The sequence below is a fragment of the Serinus canaria genome, chromosome 3, assembly GCF_022539315.1.
Source record: "Serinus canaria isolate serCan28SL12 chromosome 3, serCan2020, whole genome shotgun sequence".
Taxonomy (NCBI): domain Eukaryota; kingdom Metazoa; phylum Chordata; class Aves; order Passeriformes; family Fringillidae; genus Serinus; species Serinus canaria.
Genome location: NC_066316.1, coordinates 88,702,655 through 88,730,572, shown reverse-complemented (window position 1 = coordinate 88,730,572; position 27,918 = coordinate 88,702,655). Strand labels below are relative to the sequence as shown.

The 27,918-nt window shown below is 37.6% G+C and overlaps 1 protein-coding gene across 1 annotated transcript in view; it reads right to left on the bottom strand.

Annotated features, from left to right (window-relative positions):
• The window catches only part of DST (dystonin), a 288,933-nt gene that overhangs the window by 5,233 nt on the left and 255,782 nt on the right, over window positions 1–27,918 (bottom strand). The window contains 17 exon segments of the mRNA XM_050972635.1: window positions 400–599; window positions 2,823–2,940; window positions 6,800–6,874; window positions 7,035–7,189; window positions 8,685–8,847; window positions 9,169–9,332; window positions 10,146–10,275; window positions 10,892–11,080; window positions 11,890–12,033; window positions 15,325–15,453; window positions 16,626–16,820; window positions 18,264–18,423; window positions 19,376–19,545; window positions 22,905–23,024; window positions 24,701–24,907; window positions 25,127–25,282; window positions 26,610–26,780. Of these exon segments, the coding sequence (XP_050828592.1) occupies window positions 400–599; window positions 2,823–2,940; window positions 6,800–6,874; window positions 7,035–7,189; window positions 8,685–8,847; window positions 9,169–9,332; window positions 10,146–10,275; window positions 10,892–11,080; window positions 11,890–12,033; window positions 15,325–15,453; window positions 16,626–16,820; window positions 18,264–18,423; window positions 19,376–19,545; window positions 22,905–23,024; window positions 24,701–24,907; window positions 25,127–25,282; window positions 26,610–26,780 (2,646 nt within the window).

The following is a 27,918-nucleotide window of genomic DNA, read 5'->3' as shown; positions in this document are numbered from 1 at the left end:
AAACTATGGCATGGAGAAGGATACCCAGGCTTTCAAAATCTCAGTAGAAATAAAATCTAAGCAGAAAAAGTTAATGACAAATATTCTAAAATGAAGAGATGACAGAGTTTATTTTCAAGTGAAATGGAGAGGTTTGTGGATTTTTCAGAGCAGTTCCCAAACTGCTGGTTAGCTCATGTGGCACCTTAAACGTAGAAATTCTTCTACTGCCATGTTGCAAACAGTAGAGGAAACATATTGAAAACACTCTCATATCCACTTCAGACTATGAAATAAAATGGAGATACTTTTACTCCATCAGCTAGAGAAAGCACCAATACTACTGGAGTGAGGAAAAACCCAAAAATTCAATCTATATCCCATTTGTTAACCAGTGCAGTTCTGTAGGTTTCTCCTTACCTTCGGAGTACTTGTAGCAACAGCCTGTGGGGCAGCTGCCTGGCCAGCTTGACTTGACAGAGAAGTAGATCTGTTGGGAGAAGCACCTCTTGAGGAGGGTCGTGATCTCCGGCCCCTTGGTCGGAAAGCTGCCATGCTCTGACTGGCACCATCTGCCAAAATGAATTTTTCACGCAGTTCCACGTTTGTCCTCCCTTTAGCTGCAAAGAGAGGTGTTCCTTGACTCAGATATGAAAGCTGTCACAAGGCTGTTAATGCCATTTTTGCCATGCCAACTCCAACACATTTTAACAATAAATAAAATGCATTACTGTGTAATGCATTTATTTTAGACACGAAGAGTTATGTGCAGGACTCACTTATTCTAATACTTTATGCCAGCAGGAATGAACCACTGTCAAAGGAAGTCAGCGTGATAATGGAATGCTCAACGTGCTAAATCATTGTTAATCAATCAACTATTAATACATAGACACAACCTGATGGGCAGTTTTGCTAACTCTACAGCTATTCATAATAAATAATACTTGCTTGGACGTTCTAGAAGAAATTACAGGAAAGCAGCAAATATATTTATTCAAAACTATGAAGTTATGTAGTTTGGCAACATGCAATGATGAACATAAAACCCAAACTATGATGAGGTAATTGGTGGCTAAGCACTCACACACACATACAAACACACATACGAGAGAATGTTCTGCATGAATAAATGCAAGACATGTTAGCATTTAACTGTGTCAGTGTGAATGGCAATTGTTTTTGAAACACTCTTCAAGCGTGTCAAAAAAATTAGCTTGCAAAGCACCAGCCCATGTAGGAACATGTTAAGCTAAATATGATGGGTGAAGCATATAGCTAAAAGTATACATATATTAAAAAAGCAGGAAGGAAATTAAGAGAGAGAAGAAGAGGAGAAGGAGACAAAGAGAGGGGTTTGCCAACCTATAGTAGGCTGAGTGGTAATTGAAGAGTTTGATTCCGAACGTAACATTTTACTCCCGTGATGATGAACTAGAAAAAATGACACAGGACATGGGTCACATTAAAGAAAATCGTTAGCAGGAGAAGAAATCAAGTACAGCAGCTGCATATGCAAGAGACTTGGAGCACCAGGCCAAAAGACAGGACTTGAGCAAAAGCTGTCCCTAAGGTTCTGAGGTGAGTTCTCAAAGGTTTCCTAGGCAAAAAGGAAATGGTGTTTGGACAGACTCGGCTACAGTCCCAAGTATACTTGTGTAGCAGTGGTATTTATCTGCTGACATAAAGAAGTAATACAAGCTAAAGAGATTTTATATGACTAGGTGAAGTACTTTTAAAACTGTTTATGACAGCAGTTCTTTGCAATACGATTCATCTGAATGAAGGAGGAGCACCTGGTGGAAATGCAAATTTCCTAGGTGAAGGAAAAGTTTGAACCTGCATCACTGATTTCAACCAGGCAAGGATTAGGTAGCAGTGCACAACATCCAGTGATGTTGATTTTACAGAGTATTCTTACAGGTATTCTTTAGACCCAGTGTGTTGACATCTGCTCACATATACCCAAGAAAAAGGGTCCTTCTTTTATTCCTTTCTACTTTGATTCCTCAAGAGTGCAGAGTAGTAGAAAATAAAATGTGCCTCAGAAGATCTGGCTTCATTGAAGGGTTAACTTGGTTAGTTCTGTTGTACCCCAAACATTTTTCTCAGGCCTATTGATGGGCAGACTGTTACAATTCATTCCTAGGTTGACACTGAAAGATATAATACTTAATGAATATCCAATAATTTATTGGAATTCCTTATTACATTCCTCAGTATTGTGTACTGAGAAACCAGCTCATCTGATGCAATGCCCTGGAGGGCTCAGTGAGAGAGCACTCCCTGCTCCCAGGGAGCACAATGTCCTCCAGACCAGAACATTTTCCACTTGCTTTGTGTAAGGCTCAGGGCTCTACAAAGTGCTTTTGGGGAAGATGCCAAGGAAAAGACAAGGTTACAAACATAGAGACTGAAAGAGTGGGAAGAGTCACTGGCCAGAGGTTTTTGTGGTGGTGGTGTTACTCATCAGTTCAGTTGCCTTATTTTGACTTATTGTGTTGCTGAGAAGGTTTTATTGGACATTTCTGTGTGCTATTTCTGCCAAGTCATACAAGCCACTTACATACCATAAAGTCTATCTGGGCTAAGTTCAGTTCTTACTTACACCACTATAACACTGAAGGAACTGTGCAGAAGACACCACAGTTTTTCCAGACATACATCAGTGCAACTGAAGAGGATCTCAACCATGTGATTTAAAGTTCACAAAAATGTGACATTTAGTGAGATGATGTTTACAACAACTGGCATTTTATACAAATCCATCTCCATCTTGAGACAATGAATGGTGACTGCATCCAAATAATATGCTGCAAGTCTTTAACAGTTCTGTTACATACCACGGCAAGGATCATTTTTCACTAAGAACTCATCAAGTGCCATCCAGCCACCTCCAACACGAACCATGACCGTACTTCTTAGGATACGAACAAGGCGCAATTGTTGAGAGTCACCAAACTGCAACAAAAATCAAATGACAATCTGAGATTCTCAGGCATTCAGATGCAGTTCAACACTAATAGGTTAAAAAAATCAGACATTTAAAAAAGTTTAATTTGATATTTAATAATTAGTAAATGCTAAAAAATAATCTATTTATGCAGATTGTTAAAGCTGTTAAGATTTCAAATCAGATGGCACTGCATTAATCAAAAGAAGATGGCAGGATGGTAAGAAGGAAACTCAGGTTTAATTTTATGTTTGATTCTCAAATTCTGAGGTCATACAAGAAGCAAAATTAGTAGTACATTATTTGATTGGTTACAGTCTGCTTTTGTGCAAATTAATGAAGACCTATTTGCATTATTTCACTGGTAAAATCTTAAGCAAACACTCTTCTGCAACAGTCTTGGTTTTTAATGTTGTCAGCTGAAAGGAAGGCAGCATCACTTCAAACAATCAGTATATAATCTGAAAATTCAATGTGTTATGGGTGTTGCACAGTTCTATCAATTGATTCATCTATGGGAATATTTTCAGGTATAGCACGACAGTGCTGACACTGCTTACCTACAGCAAGGTGCATGTGAGGAAGGGAACATTAAAGAAGCAATGAATGATTAATAACTGTAATTATGTTTGTCATTCCTCTGACTACACATCAAGGTTCTTCACGATTCAGAGATGAGAGTCTGTTTCATACTAAGTTCTTGTATGAGTCCTTTGGGCTGATGGCCAGGCCTAATGCATATTTTGCTCTTGAAACCTGTGTAACAAAACCCCTACGCAGTACCTTCACTCAAATTCAGATCAAAGAAAGCATGACCAAAATGTTGACCTCACAATCTCAAGAAAACTAACCAGAAGAATTCAGTACTTTTAAGCCAGCACAACTAAAATATTTTGATACCAGATCACCAGGCCAAGAGCAGTGCACCCACACACAAACATGCAGAGCACTCACTAAAACCAATGGGATTTGAATGCCCCTCTTTGGGCCAATCTCTGACCCTTGGAGAAGGCTGGCCATAATTCAACTGTACCTGCTGGCTCCAGTGAGGAGACTGAACAAACCACACAAAAAATGTGCTCCCTACTTGTTAGATGACTTTAGTTGTTTGGTACTATTCAAGCCAAGAAGAGAGAATAAGTTTAAAGGAATATTACTTTTAGGAACCAAACAAAAGCAAAGCTTCCTTCTTAATTCAATAATAAATCGTATTTTTTATAAGTAAGAACATTCACATGAGCATTTTTTCTGAGAGTTTTTTAATAATGCACTCAATATGTGCCAAACAAAGAACCATTTTATATATGTAGATCACAGGTTTTTCTTAAAAGGAATCCAAATTAACACTGTTTATTTTCACTGGCTTGTTCCCACTTTTTTTTTTTATTGATTCTGAAGATAGTATCTTTCTTCTTTTCTTTATTTTTTTTCCTATTGCAACCTAATTAGTCAGTTAGACCCCATCATGCAACTACACCAAGGGTCAAATACAGCATGCTTTGGAAACTGCCCAGCTAGAAATTAATTCAGAAAGTGGGGCTGGAAAGTAACACAGTAATGCAATAGTACCTATCACTGCATTTCTTCTTATGGTAACTCAGTTGTTTTCCTTCCTAAAATAGCCTGTTACAACTTTCTTTAAACAGTATTTAACATTATTTCAAATAACCAGAGGTAAAAACATAAAGGAGTTTAAGCTACAAAAAGGCCTGTTCTTGACAACAGCCTGTAGGTGCCGTTCTGCATCAGTAAGAGTTTCTCAAGAAATGCCCTATGTTCCCCAGATCTGAGAGAACAGATGATAGATAAGAGGATTAACATAATTTCAAACAGTTCTTTCAAAAAGAGACTTGTTCTGTATGTGGAAAATATTTTAAATTATTGCTTAGATGTCTTGCTTGAGGCATGTGGCAAGGTTATCCACTGCTCTGTGTTTTCTTCTGTACTTCAACAGGCTCTGCTAGTAAAAAATAATGCACGCACATTTTCAACACCTTGAGATTTAAAATAGCTATTGCTGTTGACACTAGCCTGTCCAGAATGGATTACACCCATTATTGCCTTTTTAAAAGCGTAAGTCTAACAGTGTCTGATAGGGTGTGTCCATTCTTACTGGGCAGATGTGATTCAGCACTTCAGGAAGCTGTGTATCTGTGTGTAGCACAGGAGTGAGCACTGGGCAGCATCTCCTCCTGAGGGAGGACTCACCAGTGACCCAGCTGACACAAAGTATTCTTAAACACAGCTCCAGCACATTATAGACTTGCCACAGCTCCTTGAAAACACTCTGGGAGAGGGATTAGTCTACAGGGGAACAGCAATTTTATTTTGCCTAATTCCAAAATATGTATTTAAAGATCTATTGTGTTAGGAAATAAAATAATAATTATCAGCTAGGTTCCTAATCAGTCTGCTTGATTGCATAGAGACTGTACCTTTTTTTTGAAAAGATGAAAATATTTTTGAGCAATTTGCAATAAATAAGTGATAAGGCACTGCAATCTGTTTGCCATGATTAGTCTTTAATCAAATAGCCTAAAAATAACATTACAGGATTTTGAAAAATTTGACTATAAAACTGATTAGATAATTGTAATCTCTACAATTGTACTTTAAATGCTCAAGATTGTTTGCTATGGGAATTGCTGCTGACCATTATCTGGTTCCTTTAAAAGTAATCTCCTTAATGAAGAAAATGACCAAAGAAAGCAGGTGAGGGATTGTAGAGGAGGGATCCTGAGACAAGGAATGCTCCACAGCATTTAAAGAAATACCACAGCTGACCAGCAATGAATTAGCTGAAAATTAAAGGATGGCAAGAAGGCTGACCATTGCAAGCTTAAATCACTATGTGTTAGGGGGAATTAAAAAAAAAAAAAAAAAAAAAGAGAGAGAGAATAACCAAAAAAACAACAACAAAACAAAAAAAAAAAAAAAAAACCCAAAAAAACAAAAAAAAAAAAACCCAAAAAAACTTCATAACACATTCCACTGGTTTATACCTGATTTCCCAGGAAGAACTGATAAGAAATGAAAAATGGAAGAAAGACATGATTAGTTTACAGGAAATTCTCTACATGACCTAGAACACATGCAAACTAACACATTAGACATTCTACATAAAGTATCTACTTGAGAGATGAGCAGGTAGCTAGCCATCCAGAGACTGAATATTAGAAAATATTCAAGGCCTTCGTTTCTTTCCCATTGCTGTTTCTGTGGTCTTTTAAAATCTACAAGTACTTATTAATCTCTCTTAGCCAAATATTGTATATTTTACCTCAAATTGTTCTGGTTACTGAATCCAAGGGTAGGCAGATCTTTCTCTACTGTGTGATATTTATTTTTCTGTGATCTAAAATAATTCTGCAGGTATCTAACACTTTGCTTATATTCAGAAGTATGCATGTTCCAATCAAATGACAAAAGAGTGTAAAAATGGTTGAATACACTTTGGTAAAAGATTTTTGAAGTACAACACAATACCACAAGAAAATATCAGTCACTGTTTTCATGAATCTAACAGAAAACAGCTACAGTTTAAACACTTAAGGTATCTAGGCAGAAAGACCAGCTTTTGAGGATATATTGTACATATGTATGCATGTGTACAGATGTGTGCCATTAGTTCTTAAAAATTCCTATGACTGAAAACAGCTTCAGTAGTTTGAGTGAAAATAAATACAAGCATCATCAGTTTTCTACATTTTTAGTCTATATGTTCTAACAAGAAAAAAACATTAGACAATCTTAAAGAAAATGTATAATTGTCATACAAGATTCCTGTGAATTCATATAGGCTAATTCCTTGTGTAAACCATGTCATATGAAGAAAGCTGAAAGAACTGAGGTCCTTAAAAGACTCACCCTGTACTTGTTATCCCCAATCTGTTCCACTTGAAACCGTTTCGCACATTTACATTTCGCTACCTGCCTTGTAACCTGCAAAAAACCACAACAGGATAATTACTTTAAATATCACATTTCCAAAGATTTGTGTACCTAGCAAACTTCAAATTAAATAGGAGTGAAAATAAAGTGAACTATTACAGAATATGACTCCTGTAGAACAGAATGCAACCTAAGAAAGCAGAGAACGCACCTCGTCTTCAATTTTGTCAGCATCAGTGAGAGGCTTGTAGGCATCCTTGTTTGGATGAAGAGCTGCTACAAATTCATAATAGTCAATATATCCATCACCATCTCTGTCAAAAATGTCTGCAACAGCACTCATTTCAAGTCTGCTTGTAGGGAACTCTGCAGAACAAAGACAACACCACAATTTTTTTCGCTTTTCAATCCCATTACAATGAGAAACTTTATAACAAATATTAAAAGGTGATTAGGCATTTGGTGACAGATAGTGCTTATCAAAAAATAAGGACATTCAAACAAGTGAAGGAGTATTTCTGAAAAAAACCCCAATCTGAATCTCCACTGTTACCCAGATATTGGATAAAAATGAGTACCATAGTGTGGCTTAAAGACAGAGACAAAACCAAGGGCACAGATTTAACTGTAAAATATATTTTGGGGGGGGGGTGGTGGGTGTGGGTGTATGCTAACATTTTGACCTTCAAAGTGCATAAAATACCAGAAATTAACAAGATAAATAGCTAGTGAGGAAAGGTCAAGCAAGCATTTCAGTGCTGATTAAATCTGGAATGCGAAGCCTTCTCAATGCAGATCCATGCCTGGTGTTCATGAAGTCCCTCTTTAGATGAAGTTCACAGCAGAGATTCTCAATGAAATGGTCAAAGAAAATTATTTCAAGGTGATGAACAGGGATTATATCAGGAGTGTTTGGTGGTCATAAAAAATTGATACCAACTGAGTTAAAAGAGTAAACTATTTAACATCTTAGTGGCATTAGGTTTTTTTCATGAATTTTTATTAATTCATGCAAAATGGCAATATTCACATATAGTGATCCTTTACTGCATTTCCTAAAGTAAGAGGAAAATTGTGTACAGAGTACAATATTTTTCAACTGAGTAACACTAACATAAAGAGTTAGAAGCAGTCCAATTCTGAATCATTACTGTTCAAAGCAAAAGTCTCCATGGTCTGCAGATAAAGAACTATTTTAAGTATTAGGTCCTTGTCTGTTATGAGTCTGTTCCTAGAAGGAAATATGATCACATATATGATGTGGAAGACTTCCATTACCACCACAACTAAGGAATACTGATCCACCAGGAAAGCTAGGAAAATTCCTTTCTAGTTTGATTGCTTGGAATTTTAAGCCTTACTGTATAGGTATATGAATATTGTCATGGCTCATGAAAACACTGGTTCCAAAAATTACAGTTTCCTTCTATAATTGAAACTATTCTATGTAAGTTCTTTAAATAATTCATATGATCCTACGAACTGATTTTGAAAATCATTTATAGGTTACATTAGGTACTTTGAACTATTATGAGTAATCAATCAAAAAGTAATTGTTGAAGTAGCTAGTGTACTATAGGAATGACAATCTGAGTTCAATAAACCAGCAAACTACTAATTAGACAATATTATAAATGTGACATTTGTAACCTGATTCACAATGTAAACAAACTATAAAGAGTTTCTAGAATCTAGAAATATTTTCAAGCAAAATAATTACAAAGGAATAATAATTATTAAATTCAAAAAAGAAATCTGTGACCTTCTAACACAATAAAATGCATAGGTCACACTGTGTAGACAATAAGATTTCATGAGATGCTTGTTCCAAGTTCAACATTACACTTATTTTAAAACTTACTTGAAGAAAGAATTCCATCAATGAATTCCTGTCTTGTAATCTTTCCATCCTGATCTTTATCAATCCTCCTAAAGAAGTCCATCACACGAGACTTCTTATGGTTCATCCATCGCATGTATTTTTTCCTCCAAATATCAAAATCAAAGTTGGCAAATTCTCTCAGCTTAATACAAAACAGAAAGAACTTTATTCAGCTGAAATCCATCAATCTAGAACATCAATGAGATAGAAACCATCTGTGTTTTGATGAATAATTGATTTTTAAAGACCTACACAAGCATTTTAAATATCTCAGCTCTCCTCACTTGAAATGATGATGACAGTTTTTCAAGCACATTAAAGCACATGTATCACAGTGTTTTCAGTTAGCTGTGTCATACAATACAATACAACAAATATGGGAGTTATTCACAATATTGGGATTTAATCTAGGGTAAAGAAAATAATGCAAAATTATGTAGGTTCTGTACAGTGCTTTTCTGACCTCTTCAAGTCTGTCCAAAGCATCGTTAAGTTTTCTCCTTCTTTCCAATGCCAGAAGCCAAACTTGCTGCCATTTGCTGACTAGAAGGTTTACCCGTGGATTCTTGGTTTCAATTTGTGCCTGGGCTGCTGAGGGATAAATGCCTGGTGTTGGGGAACGCTTTCCTGTTAAAACATGATAAAAGGCATAGGGCTCACCCAGTTCAAACAAAACAAATGTTTACATGAAGTGTACTTGACCTTCTTAAAGTTATTCCTTCCAGTCCCAAAAAAAGAGGTCATACCCCAAGATGATTCCATATAGTGGGATTTTTCTTCCTTTTTTTACCACTGCTGGGGAACAACCCAATGGTGGTTACAGTCTCTTTTATCTAGCCAGAAGCAGCTAGTGAGGGCTCCACTAGTCAAGCTGCACAGTTTAAATTAAATCTTTGTAAATCTCTCAGATTTGCAAAGTAAACAACCTCATTTTAGAAGCAGGTTCCATGGATGGGTAAGCATAAAATACAATGGGTAAGTATATCTAAAAATACAAAGAGCAATTTCCTCACTTGATGATTCACTTTCCATTCAACTTCACTGAATACACTTCTAACTGGATTAATATAATTTTATAGACAGTAAGAGCACAATTTTGTCTCTATATCTCTCTGTGAAGTTGTCTGCACTTTCAGATAATGGAAGATTTGCAAAGACTCAGCATGTACTTGCTCTTGGAAGTTTAAGGGCACAGGAAAGACTGCACACTTTAAAAACAGCTAGCTATGAAGATTAGGACAAAATGTAAAAATACATGTCTGGTCTGAGAAATTTCCTCACTCTTTATAAAAAATGAGAGATAATTAGAAAAGTCAGCCAAGAGAATTTTACCCCCTTTCACCAGAAGTTAATCAAACCTATTAGATTATTAGCAATCTGTAAACTTTACAGACAGAGCAATGGTACGTGTGACACACCCCAAAATACGCTGTTACTTACTTCCTGCTCTCCCCTTATCAAGGACAGGAATATGAGATTGTACTGGAGAAGGTTCAAGTGCTTTCCTTTTATAGGTCTTTGTAACTTTATCCACATCAGGCTGTTTTCTGGTCATTTCTTCCATGAATGTCTGTAATCAGATAGAGGGGATCTTAATTAACAATACACAAAAGTAACCAGAGGAATGAAAAACATACACAATAGCAAAACACCAAAGTTAAAAAGAAACCCACTTATAATGCCAGCCTCACAATATAGACACAGATAAATGTTTGGTAGATAAGAAAAATCAGCAGGATAAGGTTTTAAGATCACTCTGGCCTGGCTGTTAAAAGAAGGCTAAATCTAAAAACCAATCTGTCAAACTTCTTTATTAACTGTATGTGGTGAGGTGATACAGAACAGAATCTTGCCTCCAAGATCTGCTGTTCAGACTGCAGTTCACAGAAATGAGACAGCTCTGGTGTTTAAGCTGGGGTAAATCTATGAGCATTCACTACACCAGCAGCTCCCTCTGGCACTTCATAAACCTATTTTTGATATTTAATCAGTAAAGCCACACTGCAGCACTAGATCTAAGGTGGCAGCACTATCATACATTTCATGTGGGCTTTCTTTTATTCCTAATACTATCCCAGTATTCAATTATTATAAGAAGAAATAGCAAAGGAGATTGGCACTTGATCACGCGGTGTAGCTGAGATGTGAACCCCTGTGAGTGACACATGTCACTCACTGATCCTTACCTGATGTTCAGCTATAAGTGCTTTAACCTCCTCAATCTCCTGGGGGATGACCTCTTTGTCTTTTTCAGTTAGTGTAGTCTCAGCCCACTGCAACCAGGACAGCAAGGCCTCCAGCAGCTCCTGGTTAGCAATAAGTCCAGCCAGAGCTCCTGCCAGTCTCTGTTGATGTTGTTTAGCCCATGCTAAGACCTTGACAAAGAAACCAATACATGACTATGTACACATCTGAAACTATTCATTATGTTTTTAAAATTAACTAACTGTAAACCCAGAGGTACTTCTTAGGCCTACTGATGTCTGCATATTAAAGGTATTAAATGTGGTGGCTGATCACTAAGAGTAGCTAGGTAACTAGAATTCCTAGTCCAACACATTTCTTCCACAGATATTCAGGATTAGGTGCTGCTAAACACAGTAACTAGCACATTCAGGCAATGTATTAGTGGATCACACAGGATTTAGTGTCAGTTTTCCTGCTGGGGACTCCTGAAGCCACACTTTGCTATCCACCAGTATTTTGTTCTTCTTTAAGCTAAATATAAAACAGAAATTATTACCTTAACAACTGAGGGCACAACCTACCTGTAGCCACTTAAATCATTTAGATATCTTCTAGATTAAGAATATTTTGGACTGAAATTCTCCCTAATATAATCAGAAAATCCTTCACATTTGCCCTTGTATTTTCTTTCCTTTGTAACTTTTCAATTTCCTCCTAGAAACTATTGGTATTCCTCACTTGGGAAGTGTCAGACAGTATTTCCTTTAATACATACAAACAAAGGAGCTTAACCATCTGCTTTAGCTCTTAAAGCCCTGTAAGTTTTGAAAGAAAGCCTAGGGAAGCACAGTATTCACATCCATCACCATGGGTATTTTAAATGTTTAGTTCTCAACAGCTGGATCATTTCCTCACAGTGTGACTACCATGTTAGTTGTCAGCTGTGCTCTAATCAAAGATGGACGGCTGCAACGAAGATGGTTCAACATATACTGACCTCTTCAAACCTGGCTCTGATGATTGTTATCCAGTGCTTAATGGTGGTGATGGAGTCTGGGTGGCAGATAGCCAGAATAGCTTCTCCCATACCTGTTGCTTTATTCAGTTCTGCCTTTTTCTCTTCCAGTTTCTTCATAAATTCCTAAAACAGAGGTAATAATTTTAATGAGATGCTGACAAAACTTGCAAGAGAAATCTGAGTGCACAATCTGGAAGGTCATGAGCCTCTTGACTGCTCAAGCAGATTCAAATTGCCAGAGGAAAGTTTCACTTGTATGAGAAAAGCTTAAACTGTTTAAAAAGCCTATTCCACATAAAGTGCTAAACAAAGCTCTAAAACCTTATCCCAGCTTGCTGCTCCTTAAAAGCCCACCCCAATCTAAATCCTTGGAAGATGCATGCCCTTAATAAAAAAACAAAGGAAAATCACAGCATTTAGAAGTGCTGTAAACCAGCTATATGATGGTTAGAATCACCACTGGCAACATTTCAATGACTTAGTTTGTCAGTCACAGTAATTCTTCATAATAAGCTATCAAGCTCCTACCAGAGGCTGGAAATGTCCAACTACAATTGCATGCTCAGACAAGTTGACAGAGTTCAGGAGCAGCTCTACTAAACTAACACAAATGTGACAACTCAGCAGCTGAGGGGGAGAGACACAGCATGTGGAAAAAATCTCCTAAAAGCACAAGGATGTTTACAGCTTTAGGCATCCAAGCTCATAGTTACTGCTATTCCTATGATAGCAGGACCAGAAATGGATGTGGTGGGGGAGAAACAACACTAAGAAAAGCAACTGAAAGGAGGTTCCTATCCTTTCTATAGCTTGCATTTCTTCCTTTCTTTTTCTTTTTTCTTTTCCCCTTTCCCTTTTATTTTTGTTAAACATTGCTACTACAATGGTTTTACTTTTCTGCCTAAATGTTATGCAAGTCTGTGTGTCTTTATGAGCATCCTTAACTAGAACTGCTAATATCTCTCAGTGCCTAGGGGAAATTTTTTTATACTTTAACATCTTAAATTAAGCTACAAAATGGAAGCATGTCTCTGAAAATTTAACTCTTCCTCTCTCCAGCCATAGCACTATTTATTTTGGATTTCTGATGAAGTTAAAGATGAGCCAAGTCAGGTCTGAGACTATTCAAAATCACCAAAACATTGTAAAAATAGGTTCTTCAACAACTCATAATGACATTATCCTGTGCCTTTACAAAGTAAGGGCGAAGCTGTTATGAAATAAAATGTAATATATAATCTCTTCTACCTTGTTCTAGAAGCCTGGAATATGTAGGCTCTATATTTAAATGTATTTATTGCTAATTGATTTTGATTTAAGCTTTAATTATTGCCAGAGTTTAAAAGCCAAATCATAATAGCAAACCTTCTCTCAAAAAAACACATGCATCCTTACAATATTTCAGTTCAACATGCTTTTGGAAAAGTTGAATTTGATTATAATGAGATTACCAAAACAAGTCAGAGGCAGGTGGAAAATGGGCAAAAAACCCCATTGTGTTCCCCTGCTCAGCTGTACTAGAGTATTTCAAGAACTGAATCTGTGACACCAAGTCACAGTGTATTAAACTCTCCCTAGCTTTATTGAACTATGTGGCAAACCAGTGACATAGACACATTTACAAAAGAGGAAATGGGAGGCTTTTCCTTGAGCAATGCAGTGCATTAACCCACTACAGCTCTCAGTACCATTTGGATAAAATATTGTCCTGAAGAAAACATTTCTACATGTAGTTCAATACAAATGCAATAAAACTATTTTACAAAAATCACAATGAAAAAAGGACGATACATTTCATATTTATGTAATAATTTTAGTCATAGGTTTTTATTGTAGTATGCAGCACTATAATGCATACACATTATTTAAAAGTAATATATATGGATTCTTCCTTTCTTTTGTTTTGTTTCCTTGAAAGCTAATGTTATAAGCTTAAAAGGAGAGATGACCTATTGAGAAAGATTGTGTGAGTGGTAACCTTTCTTAGCTTGAAAATTTCTCTATTGTTTGCCCTTCAGGAAGAAAATACCTTCTAAAACCAACTAAAAAAAATTAAGTACAGTATGGCCACACCTACACAACCAAGACTGGTTGTGTTGTGCTAGCTATCATCCTTCCCAGCTGGACAGGGTTTCTCAGAGACAAACTTTGCCTTGAGGTTCCAAGTTATGCTTCAGCTTTGGCAGCACAAATTTTAAAATTAGTACAGAAATATTTTGCTAATCCATCTACAGTGAGGAGGAAGACATTTAAAATTCTATTTTCTAATTATTTCAGGGGACCTAAGATTTCACTCAGTTCTCTTTGTTGTCAGAAGATTAAAAAATCAAATAAAAGGGAACTGGTGAAGCACATGTGGAGGAAAAGCAGCTAAAAGACATTTCACTGAACAGAGACATTAAGTTGCTGCTGCCAACATTAGTCAACACACTGTGAGGTTGCTAGATCAGCACACACTGATGTATACACACATTTGATGTGTATATATGTTTGCCAGTTTAGCAAATATAGCTCTCAGTTTCCAGGGCCCTAAACTAAAACTGAAAACTTTTTCAAAACATTGCATTTTAAGTACACTGGAAATCCCTCAGTTAAGAAACATTTATTAGTCCTATCTTGCATGTACTCCTCTGCATAATAATATCAGCAAACTCAATTTAAACAGGATGCTTTTCCAACCTCCGTTTCATACATTTTGCTTTAACTTTCTTCAGAGCAATGATGAACATACCCAGGACTAATAACTTGTTCTATAACACTGTGGGCACTAGACCCTTGGTACTATTTTATGTAGGCTGCCCTGTGCATGCTTGTAGCCCCCTGTTTGGAGAGTGGAAATTTGACCTCTTTGATCCTTACTTAGCCAATTTCCCATTTCATTACTGCAAAGTTAGTTTGATGGCTTATAATTTACTACCTGCAGTACCTATGCCACTGCAGTATTCCAGTGGCCAATGCATGTGAAGTATGGCAGCATGCTGTTCCATCATGACAAAGTTCAGGGATGATAACATTGTTCTGCTGACATCTACGAATGACTTTACAAGAAAAGTCTATTTAGGTCAATGGTGCAAAGGAGATAGATACACTTTTGCTTCTGTAGCAGTCTGTGTGGCAATCACAGGCATGCTGTGCTCCACACAGCGGCTTGCATCTGTCTCTAAATCTTTATAGCAACTTTCTAAAGGCCCATTTTTCTCTTTAATAAGCCAAGACAACTCAAACAACAGCCCAACACCAGTCTGGACATCCAGCTCTTAACTAGATTGAATTTCTGGCTTCTCTACAGAAAGAATGGCTCCAACACTGGATGCTGGATAGAACTACCTGGGATAGACTTTGCCTCCTTTCCTCTGTTCTACCACCTGTCAGAGCCATTAGAACAAAGAGGATCCTGTGCATGTTCTCGCTTACCCTGTGCTGCTCTATCAGCGTTCGCAAGGCCTCTTCATCATCCGGAAGGATGCCGTGGAAACGAAGAGCCTGCTCAGCCTCTGCCAGCCACTCCAAAAGGACATGGACAACTGAGTGGAATTCTTCTGCCTGTTAAGATACAAGAAGTCATGGTCACTCATGAGATGACCTGACAGACACGCTGCAGCTTACACAGGGAGATTGAGCCCACATTTGGAATCATTAATCATCCAGCAGTACCGGCACATTATCTTTCCATTAAAAAGTCAAGGATATACAGCACTACATTTTCATAACTGTAAAAACAGCTCATGCTTCCCAAAAAAATTATAGGAAGCCTAAAAGCCTGTTCATGCTTTTAACCATCTGATTTATATTGTATTTGCAGCTCAGTTGAGAATGTCATGACAGTCTTTACACTGACAAATTACACAGGAGGTGCTTTCAGGGACCAGCTGGAGAGAGGAGAACTACTGTCTGCACAGCCTAAAGCACCAGTAAAGCAAAATGAATTGACAGCCTGTTGGAGAGTGACTCTTATGTCTACAGAAAACTAGAAAGATTCACCTTTGGGTACAGCCATATTCAGACACAATTAGTGTTTGAAGTAAGTTCAGGACTGTGTCTGCTGAGGAAAGCAGAGCAGGAATATTATACACAGCAGATACGATACTACTGCAGGAGCCCCATTCTAGCATCAGTCCAAGCTAGTGTATCTTAGAGAGCTGAAAATCCATATTATCTCATGTTTGGAAACAATAGAGATACACCTATTTATTAGGATTGGTACCAGATAATGCTGACATACACAGACTGTTTGAGGTCATGACTGCACTCAGCACAACTCTTTTTTTTTCTCTGAAGTACCTCACAGTGCATTGTAATTGTGCCGAAGTTAAGAATTTTTCAATACTCAAATTTACTTCTTTCCAATAAGGCACAAAAAGCATAAATATGATTGCAACCTCCTACTTTTTTGTGAATGGGGCATAGTTCTTTATCATATTTGACTGTAACTTCAGTGATTTCCTTAGATGGTAAGGTCTTCGAAACATTTGTTTTACATTTGTGGCAGAGACTAATAATAACAGGAATAATAAATGCTAGGAGGCACTATTTATGTGCTGTGGTAAAAGGATAAACAAGGTAAGCAATGCATTAGCACGTAAATGAGTATTTTCAAATGAAATTAGAGGGAATGGCATCAAGTGAAAATGAAATTAAATTTTTGGCAAGTAAACTGCAAGATATTTTTCACTCCTTCTTAAACAGTACATGTAGCAACATTTTTATTCCTCTACCTGCCGAAGGGCCTGTTCCAGTCGTGTTTGCTTGGATACTGACAGGGCACAAACTGTCTCCCAGCGAGTGCTCAGCTCCTGCATTTGGACTTTGACCCAGGAAGAGTCATCACGACTGCCTTCTATCAGCTCCCTTGCAGAGCGCTTCAGAGCCTGGACACTGCTTGTTCTTTTTCCCAGCTCTTTCTGGAAAACCTAGACACCATCAAATATATTTGAAATGTTTAGCTCATTAAGACATGCTTAAAAACAAGAAAAAACTACTGGTTATGAAAAGAAATGAAAATACAAATTTATTTTTGTCAACAGTAACTCCATTCAAGAATGCAAAACACCTAAGTTCTATTTATTGGATTCCATAGGAAGATATTAATGCTCTCTTCTAACATAAAAAAACTGGAATATGGTAGGAAAATGTCAGGCAGATCCCAAGAATCCATTCTGGTGCAATGCATGGGAAATCTAGTCTCCTTACCACTCATGGCTTTCCATTCTTTACCAAAGCAATTGATCTGACACGGATTGACACATAAGATTGCTGTGGCAGGAAAAGATCAGATAAAAAGCTAACAATCAAGGAGACGATTTAAAATCACCCCAACAGAAATAAATCCTCATCTGGGGATCTAACTAAGGTTGTGGATCTTGCTGCTTATTCATATATTTATGTGGGAGTATGTTCACTACAGCAGTAGATTGAACAAGCTCCAGTTACTTAAAAGAAGCTCTTAAAAGATAATTACAGTGTGCTGTGCCACTGACTGCAACCTATGTGTGAGGGACAGAGGGATTTCAGAAGCAACTGAAGCATTGTGCAGGCTAATTTTTATAGACAACCCATGCCCATGTTGTTTCCAAACACTTTTTTTTTTTTTTTTTTTTTGGAGGCCCAAAATCTCCTCCTCAGTGGGGATTGAGCTACTGAAAGTCACAGGTGGATGAACAGAGGGACCTTCACCTTCTAATCTTTCCAGGTTGCAGAGCCCTGCCTATGTGTCACCTTTTCAACACAAGTAACTTCAGCAGCCATTTCTTCTGACATACTGAATTGCAAAACTGGGATTCAGAGGAGAGTCCAGTATCTCCTCCTTGTTCCCACATCCAAAACCACTTCAGTAACATCATACTGCAGGTTTCCAACACAGGCTCCCTGAGCCATGGTCTAGTTGAAATCTATGCATAACTTTAGCACTGTAATTACTTTTCTCAATAAATATACAGAAGCCCCACGGGTCTGAAAGGCTGCTGTAGTCATGATAAGTGCATGGGACATTTAGTTAGCAGATGGACTGAAAAAGAGTTGTCTGCCCCAGAGTTTTCCAGTAAAATAATTTTTGCCATCTCTTGCCCCTAGAGACACATTTGCAAATGCATATTTGTGATGTATGACATGATATTAATAAATAGACAGGGTAGCACAATAAAACAGAATATCTCAATGCTAACTGGTATTAATGAGTCACTAAGAGTTGTCCTCTTTCATGTATGTCTTATAACATTTTCTATTGTTGATTAATTTTGTGTTGCAAAAGTATTTCATATTTCTAAAAATTACATAATAGTGAAAGATAAAGATATTATTAAAATGCTACACTTATGAGCAGTTCAGTAGTTAAAAACCCGTATTTTTGGAATTACCTTGTGGTTGTCAATCAGGTTCATTACTAAATCGATGTCTCCATGTACTGGTTGGTCTTCTGCTAGCTGAGGTTCAATTTTGTACAACCAGTCAATGAGAGCTTGCAGAGCATCAGTAAACTGTCCTGAAAATAGCAGGGCTTCCTCCAGTTTATTTTGTCTGAGAGGGGAAAAAAAGCCAAACAACCACACACAGATAAAATAATCATTTACACACTTTAGGTAAATATTTTCAGCATAAAATAATAGAATCACAGAAGTGTTAGGGTTGGAAAAGACTGGTAAGATCATTGAGTCCAACCACTATCCCAGCATCACTACATCATGTCCCCAGGTGCTACATCCATGTGCCTTTTGAACACTTCCAGGGATGGTGACTCGACTTCTTCCTTGGGCAGTCTGTTTCAATGCTCCACAACCCTTTCAGAGAAGAATTTTTTCCTAAAATCCAACCTAATCCTCTCTTGGTGCAATTTGAGTCAGTTTCCTCTCATGCTGTCATTTGTTGCCTGGGAGAAGAGACCAGTCTCACCTGGCTACAGCCTCCTTTCAGGCACTTGTAGAAAGCAATAAAGTAACCCCTGAATCTCCTTTTTTCCAGGCTAAACAAACCCAGCTCCCTAAGCCACTCCTCATCAGACTTGCTCTCCAGACCCTTCACCAGCTCCACTGCCCTTCCCTGGACTGGCTCCAGCCCCTCAGTGCCTTTCTCACCGCGAGGGGCCCAGAACTGGACCCAGCACTGGAGCTGTGGCCTCAGCAGTGCTGAGTGCAGGGGGACAATCCCTGCCTGCTCCTGCTGGCCACACTATTGCTGGTACAGGCCAGGATGCCACTGGCCTTCCTGGGCACACACTGGCTCATGCTCAGCTGGATGTCAATCAGCACCTCCAGAGAACTTCAAATCAAGTTTCCCTTTTTAAAGGGCTCTTCTTTCCACTTCCTCCCCCACTCTTCTACAATACCATTAAAAAAGTATGCACTTGCAGTATTTTACTGCTTTGGCATTCCTAATTATCAAACAAGCTAGTCACTCTGTTTCTACTTTTACACAACAAATTCCAAAAATAGAAGCATTTTTCTTATTTGATGAATAGTTGAGTTTCATTTACCTTTCCACTGACTTTCCACAAATTGTATCCCATTTGTCTCTTAGCTCACTCAGCATGTCATCAAGTTTCAAATTGTCATCAGCCAAAGTGGTTTTCTCTTTCAAGGAACGTCCAGTCCTATTTGTGGTATCATACACAGAATGTTTGGCACCAAGAGATTTTTGGAATTCCTATATGTTTGGGAAAAAAAGAAAATATCCTTATATCATTAACTGCTTACAGGCCACTCTTAATTAGTTTTTGGCATACTATTTGCAGCATAAATTGTAAATGTTGCTGCAAGAATAATTTAAACTGACTGCAAAATTTCTATGCTAATGCCACAGTGCACCTGGGACTTGGCACTAGGAGACCCCTGCTTTTTGTTCTTCTCTGGAAATGTAGCTCTCTGCTTACTGGAACAACTTTGGGAAAATTCCTCCTTCAGTGAGGGCAGTGATTACTGCCCTACCATAATATTCCCAAATTTCAGCCTAGTAGTCAGAAGGATGTGAAAGAACTGCTACTTTGGGAGCCATTAACTGAGCATTCTTGCACTACATTCTTACAAGCTAAAATTTCAAGTCACTTGTAAAGCTCCCCAAGAGCTACAAAGGTTATTCTGGATTAGCTCAACAAGGACAAGCTGGGAAATCTCTGAGCAGCAGCAGCAGTCAGGAAACATCCAAATAACTCAATCTGTGCTAGAAGTAAAAATCACAAGCAGGTTTCTGTGCCCCAGAACTTTGGACAATGACAGTGACAGAGTGTGCCTGCCAGCTCTGCCAGCTCCTTTTGCACAGTTCCTCTGGAAGCTTTTCACATACACAGGAGAGCACAGGAAAGACAGCTCATCTGATACCACACAGGAATTAACTGACTGACAAGAGAAAATAATTAAATAAAGGAACACTGGCAAAAGACAGCACCAGCCCAACAGGGCAGCTTTTAAATTGCAGCAATGCTTGCAATGTTTTATTTCACACCTACATGAAGTGCTAGCAGGGAATCAGTTGAAAAAAAATAAACCACAAGTTTGATTTACAAAATAAATCCAATTTTCAAAATAACCAGTTTTTTATATCAGTTCCTTCAATACAAACAGTATGTCTTTGCTTCTTTTCTTTGATGGGATTTGTTAACTATTTAACACTACACAATGTCACTAGGTTTGCACAAGGAAACACAATTAAATTGCTGCCACAGAAAGATCATACAGGAAAAAGATTTAAAGATGGCAAAGGGTTGCAGTTAGTTCATTCCCTGAGATGAAACCACATCTAATTTCATTTGACTTCAGGTATAACTGAGAGTAGATTTTGGTTTAAGCTGCCAGGAACTGATAGGTAAGTTAATTACTGAGATTTTTGTTCAGCTAGATACCTTCCTTCTAAGGAAGATGGGCACATAGAGATAAAATTATATAAATGTTCTGTAAGAATACTCAGCATTAGCTCAGGAATGGACTGGGTGACCTAGTGTGGGTTTTTCCATTCCTGACTCCTAAAGATGAGAAAAAAATTCCAATAAACAGACCATGAATAACCCCCAAAAGTCCCTGGCAACATGCTAGATATGAGTGAGAGAGAAAACATATTATCTTGGCTTTTCTTTTTCAGGGACTTTTTTTTTTTGGCAGTAACGACTGGCAAAGAGCGAGTCCAAATTATTGCTTACAGCACACATTCAGATGGGATAGCAAAATCCTTAACTAAATGGAGCAAGGAAACCTTCAAGGCTGGACAGAAAAGACAAAGACATACACAGAGTATATGTGGGAGTGGAAGGAAAAGACTCAAAATACAAGGAAGGACGTTGCAGTGTTGGGAGGTTTGACAACTCATTAAAAAACAATTGAGTTGATTTCTTGAGAGGGTGGTGTTTGAAGTTTAAAGTCACAAAGTTCACCAAACTCCCTCTCTCTCACACATTCATCTTTTTTATCCAGATCACCAGTTTCAATCCTTATGTGCCTGTACCAATTTCATCCCACTCTTTAATGAGATTCAAGCAACTCAAGCTGTAATGCTGTGAGGGCATTTTACATGAAAGAAGCTGAAGAAAAGATATCAGAGACAGAAGTGATGAGTCTGCCAGTCCATTTGAGGAAGCTTGGTCTCATAAAACGTACTGCTGTAGGTATAAAGCACGTATCAAGTTTCTCAGGTTTAACATTTCTGAAGATGGGATCAGAATACAGGTAGAGGGTCCTGAAAAGCTCAAAGCAAAGTCACAGTGCTGACCATACTGTGAGGAATTTGAATATGTAAGGAACAGGGAGGAGTGAAAGGATTACAGGATTAGTAAAACTCGGACTATCATAACAGCAAGATCCCCCCGCCAGTTCAGATCACTGACTTCAAATTCTGGCAACAGCAGCAATCCCAAAACAAACTGAAGTTGCAGAGTTGACATAACAGAATGTTAACATAGGTTTTATCTAAAGGTTTTTAACAGCAGACACAGGTAAAATTATTTTTGCTTGACCAACTGCCAGCTCTCACTATATTAAAGAAGAATGGTTTCCTGGCTGATGACCAACACATAATGCAACCTGAGAGATGATAAAAAAATAAAGCAGACTGATGAAGTCATTATTATACATGACAAAACTTGTCAGAGATAAAGGCAATCACCAGAAGCTACAGTGAAAAGAAAAAATTAGATATGCAAACCCCTCAGGATATTGTGAAATATTAAAAAAGAGAAGTAAATGGAGAACAATATAACTGACATAAAAAGTAAATATATGCCAAAACGTAGAAAACTAAATTATTCTAGTGTTTAATGAAACTGTCCCAAGAGAAATCTTAATATCTCTGAAGATTCTACCTCTCATCCACTTGATCTTCAATAATATATTATTCTAGGCATTTTAAAGGAGTCAGTCAAAATGAAGTAAAGACTACTTCTGTCTTTGCTTTTGCTGTGTCTGATGGAATTACAGAGCTTTACATTATCATTACGAGTTTGAAAAGCCAAGTGAATAAGAGAGATTTTTACATATTTACAGCTGAATTTCTGAAAAGATGGTTTCAGAATTTTGAATGCAATAAAGAGAAATATGGAGGCAGTATTTGCTCTAATACTGTCACAGTGTTTTCTAGGGGATTTCATTATTATTTCCACTTAATATAAAAAGCAACTGCTACTCAAAATACTTGATTAAGACTATTTTTCACTTTTGAAGTTGTCCTGAAGTATTAAAAGAAAAATCTCAACCCAAGTAAGTGGACAGTATATGTTTGGTTTAAGAACTTAAAGAAAGCCTCTTCAGAGATCCCTATTCTGCAATGGTATTAATCTGCTTTTTCAAGTTTCTGTGGTGCTGTATTATTCTTTCCTCTTCATTTTTAACCATTCCCCCACATATCAGGTACTGTGAAAAGTTCTTTTCATTCACACCCGGTTAAAATACCATCAATTAACTTGATGTGAATAAACACCCCATTGCAGTGAGGCCACAAATCTACTTTTTTTGATGATTGAACAGTGCGAGGCCCAAAGACTTACCTACATTTCACTGGGCATTTTGCGTGCCATGACTCACCTTATGCTGTGCAAGCTGCATCTTTATTTTGTCAGGGTCATTTGCAATTTCAAGATCTGAGTCCAGAGATTTCTCTGATTCTTCCAGCCATTCCATAAGTTTATGCCAGGCTTCATGGAACTAAAGAAAAGTCAGATTTGCATGGCCTTTAAAATTGACTGGTTCATGAAATAATATAAAATCATTAAACCCCCACCAAGACTGGCAAACAGACAAAATTTGATGTGTTTTTTCTCCCTGGTCTCTTAAACAGAACTGGTCTAGCAATGCGCCCACTGTGTAGTGGTGTCCCTTCACTGAGTTAACAACCTTTAATGTACATGATGTGCAGTGTCATATGTATCTGTCAGAGACATACTGCTAACACCTGTTGATGTGTTGGTCATTTAGATTTCTACAGTTTTAGTAATGGAGAGTAAATACAGAAAGAACAGGGTTTAGCTATTGCTTATATGGGACCATGGCAGCAAATCACTGGGGAAAACTTCTGTTTGGATGACTGCCCAAGATGTTCCCTGTAACACTCTTAAAAGCTCTCATTATATCAAATGCTATCTTGATGAGCAAGGAACAGATTTTTGATCTTCCTTCCTGTTTCAAAGAAAAGAGCACTTCAGGGAAGGAAGCAGGGAAAAAGTAAAGATTCAACCAGCTTTCACAAAGTGTCATCCCTTTGGGTTTTGATTTTTCTAAGCTGGTCATTTCTCTCTCTCTTGAAAATTCTTCTTGCCTGGGCTGCCTACACATGGAAGCACAAGAAACTAGTTCAGAAACCTTTCAAGGCATCTAAGGCACTGTTGTTCAGGGCTGTTGATTAGGCCTTGACACCAGTAGCCTTCAGTACTCCTTCCACACTCCACACACACAGTTGTCATCTTAATAACACTGTATTCAGCTTTGTAAATGCATATTGAGATGAAACCCATCTCATTGCAGAACTGCTGTGTGTGTGAATGCACAAGAGAAACTGCTGGAGAATAAGAAGCATGACTGGCTTATGGGCTAATTCATTGCCAAGAGAACTTCTTGCTCTATGAGCTGAGTGGTGGTAATGGTGAACACTGGAACACGGTTTAGCTGTGAACATTACCAAATCTTGAATAATCATGTTCCCTTGAATAGAAAGGAACTAGAACTTCCTGCTGGTATTTAAACAGCTTACATTCCTCTCACACCTTTTGCATCTTATCATTTATGTTCCTCAGAGAGGGAAACATGTATCTAAGGAAAAAAACCCGTATCCTCCCAAATAAAGAAAATTGTGAAAACAGCCCCCTCCCCCCAAAAACCAACCCCTCTGGGTTTATAAGGAAATAAATGGAGATATCTTATCACACAGAAGATAATGGTCTAGTAACTAACATAAGAGATTGAGTGATAAATGTTGAGTGTAATCAGAACACAACCTAGACCCAAGAAAAAAATGCTAAGGAATACTCCCACAGATTAGTGAAAAGGGTTCATCACATTCTTCAAAATATACAGGGTTGATTATGAAACTTCTTTTTGAAGAGAGATGATACTAATACACATCTGAAATCCATACTGAAACTTTCTTTTTTCAGACTATCCTATACTGCAGACAGAAGTCACTGCTTGGGTTGAAAATGATGCTTTCACTTCCCAAATGAAGTGCTCTGGGATTGAATCACAGAATCGTTCCACTAACTCAACACTGTCTGTTACACTAAACCCAGGCTTGCTTTGTAAGTGCTTTAAAGCATCATATTCTTCAAGAATCTGGATGCAATTACAAGTAAGTTCAAAGAGCTGTATAACAGCTGTTGTCCCATTACCTGTTTTGCTCTTTTCCTTGCATCATCCAAAGCTCTTCCCCTTTCAACTAAGCGTTGGACTACTTTTTCCCATCGACTCTGTACACTGATCAGCAGATTCTTAATAAGGACAACGTCCTGTTTCTGGCTGAAATATTTCAAGTGGGTTCCAGTTTTGTCCAGCTCTATGACCTGATCTCGATGAGAGTTCACTTCTGTGGCAAAGACCTTGGAAAAAAAGGGTAAAAATTACTGAATACTGTGCTGGGTAAACACTGAAAAAACCCAGTCTGATAAAGAATGATGTAGTGAGAAAGACTACAAAACACAATTTTAAAACAAATGAAATGTTTCTCTGAGTGCCAGCATTATAGGATTCATTTGGACATTGTTACAGTATCTCGGCAGAGTGGGAGAAAAACATTACACATCTGTTTCTTTACATACCTTGTGTTCATCAATTTGAAATAAGACAGTGTCCAAGATAAGACTTGGCCGAGAAGCTGCAGTTAGAGTCTGCTCAGCCTGAGTAAGCCAGTTGATGAAATCTTGAAGTGAGTTGTGGAACTCCATTGCTAAATTGAGGGCTTCTTCCAGTTTGGTCTGCAAAGACAGGTCATACTTTATAGCAGCTGATATTGTGCGGGGGCTTCAGCCAAGGAAACCATTTTAGGTCAGCACTTTGGAGTAAACCATTTTACTTGAGGATTTTAAAACACTTTTCCAATTCAAAGTTTCTGAATTTTAAAATAACAGCCTATATTCAAGCATATTGAAGGAGATAGATACAAGACTTAGAGCAAAATTACGTATAACAGAGAATAGAAAATACACCCCCTAGTATCAAGATATATTTTTCCACATTAGAACATATTTCCTACTACTTAATCCAAATGGAACATTTGGATTTATCAAGTTCAGTGCAAAACCAGTAGAATTTCAGAAATCTAAGGTGGTAGTGCACTTGGAAGAGCCTCAAGTAGGTCATCAAATTTATTCTCTCACACTTAATGAAGAATAAGTTTTCCTAGAGCACTTCTTTTTAATAAAGTCCAACTGTCATTCTGGTTCCTCAACAGAAACTGATTTGGGATATAGAATTTTGTTGATCATGAGACAGCAATCAGAGATTTTCAAACATTTACACCGCTGACCTCACTGAGCACTCCAACCTTACAGCTTCCTGCAAGAAGGTGCTCATATTGGATATTAATTATTTTGTCATTTTTATTTTGTTATTACCTAAGACACATCAGTACTATAGCTTTGAAATACAGCTAAGTTTTAAGTTAAATATTTGTGCTTTATACTTATCATTGCTGTACAGAGAGTTTCTCTGTTTGCAATCATAGGTATTCTTTTTGTTTGATTGAGTTAGAACAAGTGTACTTCGTGAAGGAATGAAAGCCACATGAAATTAATAACAAGAAAACGTATGTTGCATATCAGTGAAATCATGCTATTCATCTGTTACAACAGAAGGTAGTCACTTGCAGTAAACGGTAAAAGGCCAAGTGTTTGGGAATTTTAAGAAAAAATGAGTAAAATCTAGGAAAATTAACACAGCAGTTCTGTACTGAGGAGGAGATTAACTTGAGGGATCATCCAGTCTCTCACTGAATAAAAACCCCTAACTGCAATAAAACCCATAAAACCCCTAGTCCTACCAAATGAGCATTAACAGTACCAGTTAACATATTTCTGTGGAACAGACTTGTGCCATTCTCACCATACTCCTCCCCAGTTATGGATAATTAACTTCTTGAATCTTATTTTCCCCAGTACTGTCTAAACATATTACTGAATTATGCCAGTCTCTACAACTGATTTTAAATATAAAAAACAGACAAGTATGCATCCATAAAAGCACTGATCATTAACACTCTTAAATGCATGTTTTACACTTCTATTTTTATGTAAAAAGACTTACTTTTCTTTCACTGAGTTTTGTTTGCACAGATTCCCATTTTTCTTTTAGGTTATTTATGTCCTGCTCAACGTTTGTTTCAGCAGACTCTGGGCATCTTGCAAGCATCTGCTGGCCTTTCTGCATAAGACACTTGTATGTCTCTTCTTTGGCCTCAAAGGCAGCACAAAGTTCCTAAATAAAGAAAGGATCAGAAATAATAAGGTAGAAATTCAATACTCTTTATAAAAATCTGTATAATATTTATTCCTCCCCCAACATTTATCAGGTATGATTAAGACTAATAAAGGAAACACATGTAATTCATAAAAAGCCAAATGAAAAAATGAGGGACACAGTTCCTCAGGAAATGGAAAGTTGTATTGTCTGTCAATGTCTTCTCTGAGATTCAAAGACTGGCAAAGTAAGTAATTTGCATTTATTGAGTAGAGTTGCTACAACTTGGTTGGCTTAAAGTCCATCTGTAGCCAAAACACAAAAAGTGTCAGCATTACACAGTGTGCTGGAAGGCCACACCTATCCAATACCCTTCAAAAGTGGGTGGGACACTTGGGAGGGCTGGTTTATAGTACATTGTCAGTATCTTCCTTCACGTGCCAGGCACGAGCACTGAAAACATTTCAGATATTATAAGAAAGCTGTAATAATAATGGCAACTATGTGTTTTACCTATGTGTTTAAACTATTCTAGTAATGATGCTTTTTTAATAATGTTAAAGGTAAGCTGGCAAAAGTCTGGGAGCTCCCATGCATCTGTCTGACTCAAAAAGATATGTTCAGTACTGATAACAGACAAATCAAAATGTACCAACAAAGCTGCTGCAGACTCACAAATGAACATCATCACAAGGAGATGCAGCTTGCAAGTAAGAAGAAAAGTACATTTTCCTCTGATTCTCAGGACACAAGAGCCCAAACCAAACATTCTTAGGGGTTAAGAGATACTGTACACAGGGCTGTACCTGACCACATGAGAGAGCAAAGCAAGAAGCAGGCTCATTCATGAACTTGAGATTTTGACACAACAGAAAGCTTCTTTGTTTTCTAACTGAGAACTATGGAAAGTGGTGTCCCCATGTCTGCTTCCTCCCATTACTTCAGGAAGAAACTGAAAACAATGATTGTTTTAAGAAAAGGAGAGGGATGGTCTGAGCAGCACTGGGATAGCTAAAAAGATGTCTTTTAAAGGCCTTTCCTACTGGTATTCTGTAATGTCTCTTCTTATCTTTTGTTTTCCTGGAGCTGCTTTAGCTGGAAATGCAGCCCAATCTCAACTCCATTTGTGAACCAATTATGGTTGAGGTTCATTTAT